Source organism: Mustela erminea, chromosome 11 (assembly GCF_009829155.1).
Source record: "Mustela erminea isolate mMusErm1 chromosome 11, mMusErm1.Pri, whole genome shotgun sequence".
NCBI lineage: Eukaryota > Metazoa > Chordata > Mammalia > Carnivora > Mustelidae > Mustela > Mustela erminea.
Window position 1 is genome coordinate 21,980,470 of NC_045624.1, and position 12,550 is coordinate 21,993,019.

A 12,550-nucleotide genomic window follows, 5' to 3' on the forward strand; every position below is an offset into this window, starting at 1 on the left:
AAGCTGCCGTTCTTAGGGATCCCATGGTTGTGAGCGGGAGGTCGTCGTCCTTTCCAGGGAGTTGGCCGTGCAGGGGGAGCTAGGGGCAGGTGCCAGCACTGACCCATCGTGGGATCCCGGCTGTCCCAGGACACACTCCACCCTTGTCCTCTGGCGTGAGGCTCAGGGAGGAACCAAGACCCTGGAGGTCTGCACGAATTCCTGTGCAGTCGCCAGAGCACGGAAGTTTGCTCACGTCCGCTGGAGGAGATGTTTTCGACATTGTTGGCAGTCACAGGGAGGGCCACCTCAGCCAGGCAGCCAGGATGAACTGAACAGTCTGTCCTCTCTGAGGCGACACAGAGAGAACCTTAGCTGCTTTTTCTTCCCTTCGCAGCTGCCACTTGCGCTAGGGCTGTACAGCTCGCGGCCTGCGGTGGGCTCTGAAATAGTAAGTGGCCAGAGGTCCCACCTGTCCCTGTCCTTCTGTCCTCCATAGCCCAGGTTACTGCCCTGCCTGCATGTGCTGTGCTGCTGCCTTCTTTCCTACCAGAGCTGCCCAGGCCGTCCTGGAGGCTGGCTGCTGGGCAGGAGCTCACACCCACTCAGATACTTGAGAAAGCATCTCACTGCTCCCCTGGAGACTTTGGGCCCAGACCCCGAGGCCTGTGCAGGACGGCGGATTTGCCGGCTCTGCTCTGTGCCGCTCAGAAGCCCTCCATCTCCTCTCACGAAGGCTCCAAAGTGATGCTCTTGCTTGATTCTATGAATGGACAGCATGGGAGGAAGGGACTTTGGGCAACAGAACAAAACTGTGTCTAAACCTTGAGAGATTGGTGTTTTGTTTTTAAATTCTCTCCCTCCCCTGCCTTTTTTCCTCCTACTAGCTCCCAAGATTGGCTTTTATTTTTTTTTATTTTTATTTTTTTATTTTTTAAAGATTTTATTTATTTATTTGACAGAGAGAAATCACAAGTAGATGGAGAGGCAGGCAGAGAGAGAGAGAGAGGGAAGCAGGCTCCCTGCCGAGCAGAGAGCCCGATGCGGGACTCGATCCCAGGACCCTAAGATCATGACCTGAGCCGAAGGCAGCGGCTTAACCCACTGAGCCACCCAGGCGCCCACGATTGGCTTTTAAATCAAAGATTTCCAAATACTAGTCAAGTTATGACTTAATCGGGCGCCTGGGTGGCTCAGTGGGTTAAGCCGCTGCCTTCGGCTCAGGTCATGATCTTAGGGTCCTGGGATCGAGTCCCGCATTGGGCTCTCTGCTCGGCAGGGAGCCTGCTTCCTCCTCTCTCTCTGCCTGCCTCTCTGCCTACTTGTGTTCTCTGTCAAATAAATAAATAAAATCTTTAAAAAAAAAAAAAGTTATGACTTAATCAATAAAGAACTTAAAAACACTAATACTCCTGAGGCACCTGGGTGGCTCAGTCCATTAAGCACCTGACTTTTGATTGGCTTAGGTCAAAATCTCAGGGTCATGAGATCAAGCCCTGTGGAGCCTGCTTGAGATTCTCTCTCCCTTTACCCGCCTCCCCCTCATGTACAGCTGCACTCACTCTTTAAAAACAAAAACAAAATTAATACTCCAGCCCTACCTTTTGAATTACCCAGTTTTTTACAGCCTAATTTGGCCAGAATCACAGTATCCTGAAGAAGGCCTCAATCCAAAGAGCTGTGAAGGGTTGGGCTTTATTAAGGAGAAAAAAGGGGAAAAATGAACAAAAACCCATGAACATACTTAAAAATCCAGCAGTCCCTGCTTTGGCCCGTCACACCTCCCAGGCCATCTTGCTCCTGTTAGCTCTATGGGCTGTTTTTCGTTTTGTTTTTGATACCTTCCTTTATGCCTCTACTTAATACTTTTCTGGTTATTGCTTAATTTGAGACATTCTATGTATTACGTTCCTGCTATGGAAGATGAGGCTTTAGCTCACTTATATCACCACCCAGCACCGCCCCCCATCCTCTTTGTTTCTTTACTGGTTAACTTTGTAACTTTGAGTAAATACTTCATTTCTTATGACAGCAGCTAGAGAGCAGTAGCAGTAAACACCCAGCCCTGCTTCCTATGTGCTAGGCATTCTTCAAAGCACTTCACATGTGAGTTAAGCCACACAGTAATACTGACTGAGCCAGAGCTAATAAGCTTCGGTCCCCCAACTCTCCAGATCACCTCCTTCCAGAGCTGTGCAGTGGTAGCCACTAGCCGTGTGTGACTGTTCACATTTTAGTTGAAATTAAATAGAATTAAAATTTAGTTCTTCACACGAAACACATGGAAACTGGGTGGTTTTATCAATGTTCTCTCCCCTCAAGCAATTACTGCAGATTAACCATAAGAGAACTGTTCAGTTATAATGGCTTAGTGACAGCATTTTGACGAACTCGAATTTTATCCATGGAACTGGAAGAAGAAAACCCCCAAACCAACTAAGCCACCGAAACCTCATCCCACCCAACCCAAGCTGGGGCTTAAGTAAGAACCGAATCAGATACAAACAAGAGTTCATTTCAAAGCTCTGGCTGGTCGGAAGTCGAAAAGGTATAGGGTCCATTTCTTATTCCTGGTAGGTCTCAGGGGAGTAGACCTCAGAAGAGGTAGGAGAAAGAAAGCAAGGGAAACAAGACTGCTCCGCCGAGTCAGTGTATTAACTGTACCTTACACATTAAGGGGTAGAAATTACGTGTTTTCCTCTTGTTGGCTTATATTGTATTATCTAAGATTATTAGTCCCCAGAGGGTATATTTAATCCAATCGTTTGTCGATGGAAACACTGAAAGCTAAGAGGCATGTGTGCGGTTCTGGATGGGAGACCTTACAAGTGACCAGACTGGGAGTGTCCACACCGATGCCAGACTTCAGAGTTCGCAAAAAAGCACTGCTGGGAGAGGGATCTTAGCTGATGGCGAAGCGACACAAAGCCGAGGTTTTGGATAAAGAAGCATCTGGAAGACCAAGGCCAGAGCTGGGAACTGTGGTTTCATCCCTAAGGGACTCCTGCGAAGGGCTCAGCTCCTCCTGGGTCTCTTCTCTTGAATCGTAAACAGTTGTGACTCCTTATGTCAAGATTCACCTTTTCCCTTTGAATTTCCTTATTGCTCCTCCAGCTCTTCAGAATGTCTTGACACATCCACACAAACTCGGCTAGTGTAGTTCGGGGAGTACGCAGGGTAGGACAGGGAAAGGAAAAGGGAGCGTGCTCTGCCCCCATGGTCACTCACTCTTCTGCTGATGTCCTGAGGGGAAAAGCGTTCTGTTGAGGGGGCGGCTGTGTGTCCACGAGTTCCAGACAGTGAGCAGAGGGAAGGAGCCACAGCAGGCCGCGGTGGAAGGCAGATGACTCACAGATATGACAAAGAAAAGTGGGCCCTGCTGGGCCGGGAAAGGAGCTGCGGAGGTGGGTGGACCGAGGCTTCCGTCCCAGCGGTGAGCTCACATACACGCAAATGACCGTCAATCAAGGTAGCCTTGCGCCAAATCGATTTGGATAAGATTTATTGATCAGATTGTTTTTAGAAAACCAACAGCAAAACACTGACAAGGTACATAAATACAGATCGGACATTTTAGGGTAAATTCACTATCTTTCCTACTTGCCTGTAGGAAACCAGGTAAGGTGGAGAAGCTGTCCTGATCATACGGCATGCACACCAGACTGCAAAAGGACTTCCACACTATTGAACAGGACTGTGGCAAATAGCTTGAAAAGTAAGGCAAGCATCGTGTGTGGCCTAAGCGCACCCTGTACGGAGAGCCAAGCCCAGGCCTGCCCTCAGAGACTGCGAGACAGGTTTCCCTTTCTTGCCTAGGTTCTTCCAGTCAAATGCGCATCGGCAGGTGCCTTTACAGGGAGATGCCTGGCGCTGTCCCTGCTCAGACTCTGTGTACAAGGAAGTGGCTCTGGAGAAAGTCAGTGTGTTTCTGATGCCTCCTTTGTATTCTAAATGTGCAACTAGTAAAACAGCAATTACTACACCTTGGTGAACCTGCCTCTGACTCACCCTGTACACTGACTGAGCAGGGCCTTTAAAAAACTTCTAGCAAGTGAAAAAAAAAAGATAAAATCATGAATATTAGACTAAAAAGATGGTACCACTTTTGAAGCACACCTCAGAACTTCTTTTTGTAACCCCAGGTAAGAGAAGAGGTCACTTTCTGGCAAATCCAGCGACCTCGGAAGGGAAACGCCATCGCCGGCACGATCCGCACGACACACCCGGAGAGTATGGAGCCCTGCCGAGCCCGCCTCAGGCGCTGCCAACGCTCCAGGGGCCCCGAGGAATCTGGGGAACCAAAGCACTTGAAGCTAACAGAGACCAGTCTGGGGAGCTCATGACCACAGGACCATAAACCCTCATCCGTCCTGGAGCTCAATGCCAGAACAATGAAGAGAAGGAAAATGGCTTTTTGTGCTACATCAGAGTGCTGGCAGCTAGACAAATGAATAACGGTGCCACTTTCTAAACATCTGTAAGACCACATAAAAACAAACCGCTTTTACAGAATGAAGACCAACACAGACTTCCAGGATAATTCAACCTTTCCTACATGCCAAGCTATATGGCTGGAAAGGGTATTTCCAAAGGGAAAATACGGCTCCTGCAAGAACAGAGGAAATGCAAATATTTGTCAAGAGCCAAAGAAATGTGTTCAAATGATGGGATTTCCTCTGCTTCACACACCGTAGCTGCTTCTTCCCGTAGGCGCAGAGAGCTCTTTGGTGGTTAGAGGAGAGACAGCCTAGAACTCAGGGCAGGAACACTACGCTGAAGCAGAGGAGTGAAGAGTTAACATCTCAACTCAGGATTACCACCCGTGGGTCCTAATTTCAGCGTTCAACAGCTGTCATCAAATTGACAATTATGGCTAATAGGGCTGCTTATATGCTTGCTGGTTTCTAGCCCTCCGTGATTCTTCTTTCTCATTTCTAACTACTTATTAGCCCCACTCCACTAAAAAGGAGGTGCTTATGGGAGAGAGCTAGGGAGGAAGAATATAAATGAATCAATTGTTTGATAGAAAAGTTGAAACACTGATTAATTATGAATTTCAATTATCTGTGCTTTACCCTAGCTACCCTGGGTAACCAAAGGTCACTGTTAATAAACCTTTTGCTTAGAAAAGTTAATGTTTATTATTATACATTTAAATCTAGCTATGTAATGGAAATGAATAATTTAGAGCAAATTTTTACACCAAGTCACTAGGGCCCTGAAAAAAAAAATTCTGCCAGTGGAAAGGATTTCAGTTTGGCCCCTGAAGAACAGTTAAAATTTCCATCTACTCTATATTGGCTTATAGATTTTCCAGAATGTGGAAAATACTTTATTAAATGAAGAAAGCATCATTGTCTTCATTTAATCACGTATTATGTTCACAGATAAATTAGTATATACATGGGAGAACTGATAGTATTAAATATTAGGCTTTAATTCTCCATTTAGGAAATTCCTTACAGGTAGACTTCTCTTTTTGTGGGCAAAGAAATGTAGGAAGATACGCACACATGAGATAGTACAAAGATGACTGGGGAAAAGTCTCAACTCTAACAAGCCCAAGGAATAAAAAGTCTTTAAGAGTTGGAGTGAGAAAACACAGACTTGAAGATCCAGACTGACCAAGAGTTGGTTTATGCTAGCTGATCACATCTCACATTCTTGATATAAGCTGACTCTAAAGCAATGAGCTGGCTTCCCAAAGCAGATTAAAAAAGAAAAAAAGGTAGTCTACCTGCTTTATAGTTACACCCTATATATAATCTGTATATATTCATATGTGTTTCTATATATTGCACTTCAATTTACAGGACTGCAGTAAGATGGCAGGGAGTGCCTCAAAGAGGCAGAGAAGCAGCAGGCATAAACTTTCCTAAACCAAGTAACAGTGTCAGGAATTCAGGGCGCTGGTTACAGGTATACTAAATGGCTGGGGAACCCCTATATAAAATTCTAGTCATGTACACTTAAGTCATCATACACACAGTCTCATTTGGCATCCAGAACATGTGCATATGTGCGGTTCTATAGCACTCTGAGCTGGTCACACCCACATCCTTTTCACTAGTATTATATTAAAAGAAGACACTTTAGACCAAGGATATGTACTTTTATAAAAACATCACATACAAGGTCTTGGATGTCAGGCCTCCAAAAGTCTACCTCAAAGAAGACTGCCCTCAGAAGGCTTAAATCCTTTTTTGCCAGCAAGTGTGGATTGAACTAGACTCTCTTTCTAGCTCTCCAGTGTAGCAAAGCTAGAGATCTGCTTATTTCCCAAGGAGCATGGGAAGATAAGAACAGAGGCTGAGCATTCAGGCTTTGGTCCCTATATAAATCCATGACAAAAATCCTTTTACCACCCTAGACAGCACAGCTTATTGAACTGGATATATTCCACCAAATATCCAGAGACCAGGCTGGAGTAATGCAGCAAAGCCTTGTCTTGAACTCATGGCGCTGCTCAAACTGACTTGCTCTGGAGAGAGCTCCTCACTGGAGTAAGCTAAGCAGTGGGTGGTAAGAGGCTAAATGTCAAACAGACTTGGTCATGGCAAGATTGGGGGAGGGGGGTACCTCTAGAGGAGTTGCTCCTTCTCCTCTTCTGGCCCTTACCCCTCAGTCCCCCCAAAAGGACCCAAACTCACAGGGGAGTGGTATTCTAAGACCTTGCAGACTATGGGCACCATGAACTCAACCCAACATGGGTGGGATGTTCTAATAAGGCATGGAAGTTAAAAGTCCAAGTCTAGAGACCACAGTTTTCTCTTCCCCCGGAACTCAACAATGGATGGTAACTTTAGCCACAACTCAAAAGGGATTTTAAATCCACACATGAGCTAAAGAGATCCCTTCTGGGATGAAGGAAAAAAGAAGAGTAACTTTAAAAGCTAAGTGGAAAAGAGGCACTTAAAGGAAAAAAATATGTCCCAAATCTCCCATCTGAGCTTCCTGTCGTGAGGTGACCGATGGGATGATCAGCACGTGCCTTCTCGTATGCCTGCAGCACCTGGCGAACACCTGAGGACTTCCAAATGCTCACATCTCAGTGACTTGCTCAAATATCTAGCAGCCTGATGGCAAAGAAGTGAAAATTTAGGTCACTCCTTTCTTAGAGTTAAAATACAAAACAAAACAAACAAACAAAAAAAAAAACCCAGAACTAAAACTTCACACCAAAAACTAATGATCCTCAGTTTCATTCCTTCCTCATGCTAGTTTTTAAAATGATACTTAGTTCATCGGGAAGGATGACTTATGGCTTCCCCCACCTCATCAAGACCTTTTATCCAATAACTAGACAATTACTCACAGCACCATGCACATTAAAAGCAGACAAAAAGGGGAGACAGTAAACTAAGGGAAAAATCAAGAACCAGTTGGCTTTCCAGAGATAAAACCTGTTGCCTGAGAAAATGGCAGGTGTGTGGCCCAGTGTCAGAAAAGAAACATCTGTGAAAAGGGAGTGGCCAATATGACCGTTGGGCCTCACAGTCTGGCGCCGAGGCCCTCCCTGCCCTGCTCTTCTCTGGCCTCTTACAAGCTTCTTTATGTCCCATGGCATTTACGCCACACATTTAGGGTCTACAAGTCCCCCCATGAAGAAGTCAAAGAGATACTTGAACCCAGGAATAAGCACAGGAGAATTTTGAAACTGCCCACAATGAAGAACTTTGACCACCATAAACTCCTTGATTCAAAACGTTCTAGGTGCCATAATTTCTAAGAGCCACAATAAAACACACAACTACAACACACACATAAGCCTTGTGACGAGCCAAATCTAACCATTGCTGGCACCATAAGGATGAGAAAAGAAATCACTAATCAAGAGTTGCTGAACTGCTTGACGTTCCTCCAAAGTCAAAGGATGGGTTTGGGTATCTCTGCAGCAAGACGTCAACCAGTGCAGCCACCAGACCCAGCTACTCAATTAGCAGCATCTTGGAAAACAGTAAGTTAAACATCTAGGTTTGCATATAACCCGCACGATTCTCAAGGTTAGCCTTCTTGTTCTATCCTGAAACTTCTCATTGTTGTGGCTAGACTTAAATATTTTAAAAAAAATTTTTTTTTTTTTTTTTGTCAATGATGCTTCTTTAATTTGTAGAGCATTGGCTAACATGGTCATAGTTTCAGAGTTCCTTTAAAAAATTATCCTATCTTGATTCACAACAGTATTAAGGTACCTTCAGACTTTCCCTCAACTCCATCAAGGAAGAGGGAGTATGTGAATGTGTGTGTTGTGTGTGTGTGTGTGTGTGTGTGTGTGTGTGTGTTGGGGCAGGAGGGAGAGAAGCAAAGAAAGAAGCACAAGGGAAAGTGAGATTTCCATAAACTTAAAACCAATTTACAGAAAGGCATCTGATGTATTTTCTGAATAAGGCCTTGATCAGGGTAACCAATCCTCTTTGTAGCACATTCTACACTGCCCATAAATAAAGGAGTCTCTTTAAATTAACATTTCCAGTATCAATGAACAGTCCAGAAATCCTCATTTCAAGCGCTCGATGAGTCCCTGTGTGAGTCCAAGGTGCAGAAGCTGTGTTCGGGAGAGGTTTGCTAGGTTAGGGAAGGCCGCAAGCAGCTTCTCCCATGCCAGTTCCAGCAGGCTAGGTACCACCAGCCAGATCTTAAACAATGACCCAGTCCGTTTGTTTTCATGGATGTTCACCACTCCTCCATGAATGTACATGCAACCAGCCTGTGAACAAACGGCAGTCAAAAGGGGATAAATTCAAATGGGAAAGAAACAGATACTGAGGCTGAAGAGTCAGCAAAAAATTGCCCACTAGGCCAAAGTGAGATGAGGTGAAGCAAAAAAGAATTTCTCACAGATCCCAACACAGAGATCAAGAAGGGTTTAAATGATGACTGAGTTACTAGGAGAAAACTGTAGCTTTTTTCTTTTTCTTTTCTTTCCTTTTTTTTTTTTTTTTTTTTAACCTTCAGCAAACATTAAACTAACATTATATGAAGTATTCACAGTGCTAAATACTGGGAATATAAAGATGAAAATAAAGGCCCTTGCCTTCGTGAAACTAATGGGATCTTTAACAACAGGCTTCGTGGGGATAGAGCTATTCTGCCCTCCCAGAAGACAGCTTTTCTATCCCTACCAGGGCCTGAATGCCGCACACAGCCTTCCTTTCACATTTCTGCTGCTTTTAAACTGTGTATATGGTTTCTCTCCCCTTTTCTCAGAGGGAGAGCTAGCTTTGTCTTGAAGAGAGTTGTAGAAACCCATTCTTAATTCAAGATTGCTAACTGCAGAATCTTTTTCTTTGCTAACTTTGCTGAAAAGATTTCCTTATCACCTCACCTGCAACTATGTAAGGAATGTTAAGAAAACAAAAACTTACCGGTGTAACAGCTGCACAGTGAAAATAAACTGGCTCGGGCATGGTAGCCGGGAGCTTCACCCACTGAAAAGTCTGCAGATTCAACTTCCAGATATCTCCCAGGATCACTTCTCCGTTATAGCCCCCACAAATAAACACATCTATCAAGAAAAGAGAGACCCCAGATCACACAAAAGAAAAGAGACACGACAACAGCATGTTTCGTAGTAGATCACCGGGCGAGCTGACAGGGGACCAGTTCTGGGCATCTCCTCCAGCACAGATGACTGTGGCTGGGTGACCCTCTCCGGCTGCTGTCATGTCCCTCAGTAAAGTACGGACACTGTGCCGGGATCTTTGCTAGGACTAGGGATGCAAGTCTCCAAGCAGGCTTCATGTCTGGGTCCTCAAATCCAAATACCTATAGGTGCCAGGCACAGGAAGTGAATGAACAAGAAGGTCCAGGGAAAATAAGCCAACAGGAGTGCACACACTCTAAAGGGGGAGATGGTGATGCAGCACCAGCTGACCGACACCTTGTGGAACTTAAGGCCCACAACAGCCAGATCTTCTGATTTTTCCACAGAAGCTGGAAATCTGGATTTTTTTTTTCCTAAGAGAAACATTTTGATTTTTAAGTGTTATCCACTAATCCAAAAAAACTTAAGACACACACGAGCCAGACAAAACATAATTGCAGGCCACCAGTTTGCAAATTCTTCTTTCAAATAATGTTCTAGAAAGGATGGATATTTGTCTGCCCATAAAGACAAACGTCCTCTATGCAGACATTTAACCTGAGGAGAAACATTCACTGCAACGTTCAGTTCAGGGGCATAAAAGTGGTTCTTCCAAGCTTTCTTTAGTCAAAGGAGGACAGTGTGAAGCCCCATTTGATCTACACAGTTCTTTCTTTCAACCTTCCCCAAAATCAAAGGTTCTTCATCATTGTTGATGTTTTATGTTTGTAAAGTTAGATAGTTATTAACTGGTCAGCTTGTAACATTCAAATGAAATGCCCCAAACTAAGACTGAATTCCACTGGTACGGTATCCGGCCTCAATGGATCAAATGATGAGATGTCTTCATTCAGGTCTAGATCAAGCTCAAGCCAATACTTAATTAAACTATAAAACACACTGGAAACTTCTTTGGCTAAGATTCAAGAAAAGTTTAGCGCCAAGGCAAAGTATAGCTTTGCTTCCTCGAGAGGCAAAGCTGAACAATGCCACGATCTACACATCTTATCCAGAAAGCAGAAGCATCATAAAAAGCAGCTTTGTACTGGAGATGGCAGCATAATCCTAGTTAAATCCCAACTAAACTGCTGAAAGGATATGGGCTCTCAAACTCACTTATACACACCTTCCCCCCAGGAAAAATGGAAGGGGGTGTACCAAACCATAAAATAAGCTGTAAATTAGAAGACAGGAGGGTTGTCCAAAGAGGAGTCATTTATCACACTCGGACAAGGTAGGCACAGCTGCTTTGGGAAGCCATACAATGCCTCTGTTGTAATACAGCCAAAGAATGAGCTAAGAGTCCTATTTGGCATCAGACAGAGCACAGAATAAACTTTATGAAATACCACTCTGAAGGAGTTACTGTAATTTTAATACTATGTCCACCGAGGTCTCAATTATATGTCAAGATTATCAATATTACCCACCATAACCACAGACAGCTTTGGGGTGGGGTGCTGAAAGGTCAGCCCGTATAAGACAAGCTTATTTATTGCCAGTCTTTGAGTTCTCTCGTAACTGAGGGAACCCAGACACCCCACTCATGTACCTGATGAAAACCACTAAAAGAAGCATAACTTTATGGATTTCCCTTGAGTTTAAGCTATAAGAAACAGACTCTTCTCAAAATTGTGCCCTTTATATACACATAAAGACATTCTCAGCACGTACAATTATAAAATGGAACTAGAATGTTCTTTAGAAACCTTACCATTTTTTATTTGGACACAACTGTGACATCTTCGGGCTGCAGGAAATCCTGCCAAACACATAATAAACACAGAAATTCCATTATTCACAGAAAAACTAAGACTAACGCTGATGTGCCATGGCAAAAGACACACTAGGAATAACTCTTAGACACTTAAAACAAGCCCATTGTTGCATTAAGCAAACACTGACTAGTCCTTCCAATCCTTCCTTATTTCACACTAAAAAAAAGCCATCCAAGTCTCGCTGTAACCGTACAGCATTCAGGTGCCAGGGGAACAAAACGGGATGGTAGGGGAAGGAGTTACTAGTGGCTTTTCCAAGTCCTTTTACCCACAAAAAGATGGGTGGATCTTGATTCAAGTGTCTGCTTCCTAACCCACCCACATTTCCCTGCTTCCACAGAATGTAACAATCCCCATTAAAAGTCTCTGCACAATTACAGAGGAAGAATAATAACTGGACCAGCATAACGTGTTTTACTTGTCATATAACTCAGTAAGAGTACTTTCCCCCCTTCGAAACAAGTAAAAATTAAAATATATTTATTAAAGATAAGTGAATCAATATTTTAAATTTACCTATTTTTTCATGGGGTTTTGTGGCAATTTCCTCCCATGCGTTCGTTTCAAGGTTGTATGCATGGATCTTGGGGAGAAAAAAGAAAGAAAGAAGAATCACACACGTAATTTTAGCTAGCCTGAAAACCGGATTTTTTAATAACAGCCTAAACAAACACGTATTCTTAGTTGGAAAGTCTTCATTTCTTTTGCCTTTCTCCAATCTTCCCTAATTCTAAAAGAAGGCAAAACATTAAATGATACAGTTGAAAGTGAAACAGATACAGGATTCCATTTTTTTTTTAATCACAGAAAAAAAAGAAAACAGTTGGAATTCTGCAACTGTCACATTTTTTACAACAAACATTTACCATTTTTATACCAGAAAGTAAGTGTTGATAAGAAAATACGATAATGCAGTTTTAACAAAACTTGAAAAAGACCAATAAAGTGCCAAAACAGCCCAGGGGCTCGGTAGCCTAATCTAGATTCCTCCTGGGAGATGTTGATTTAGCAACACCACAGGAGTGGATGAATAAAAACCCATCAGAGTGCAGCTTCCTACAGATGCACAGTCCTAGACCTGCAAAGTTCTTTCTAAATACACAGCACTGACGATGACAAAGCTGTGACATCCTGAGCATCATGGTTCCAGTTCTCATTAGTTTCTCCATACGAGCTACTATCTCTTCCTTTTAGTCACTTCCCCCATCCA

General features: G+C 43.7%; 1 protein-coding gene across 3 annotated transcripts in view; it reads right to left on the bottom strand.

The window, feature by feature from the left end:
* Positions 1–5,410: 5,410 nt before the first annotated feature.
* KLHDC10 (kelch domain containing 10) overlaps positions 5,411–12,550 on the bottom strand; it is a 61,468-nt gene continuing 54,328 nt past the window's right edge. For all 3 annotated transcript variants that reach the window (XM_032304321.1, XM_032304322.1, XM_032304323.1), the window contains 4 exons: positions 11,857–11,923; positions 11,277–11,324; positions 9,345–9,484; positions 5,411–8,686 (listed from right to left, as the gene is read on the bottom strand). In XM_032304321.1, the coding sequence (XP_032160212.1) occupies positions 8,477–8,686; positions 9,345–9,484; positions 11,277–11,324; positions 11,857–11,923 (465 nt within the window). In that variant the 3' untranslated portion in view covers positions 5,411–8,476. The remainder of the gene's footprint in view (positions 8,687–9,344; positions 9,485–11,276; positions 11,325–11,856; positions 11,924–12,550) is intronic.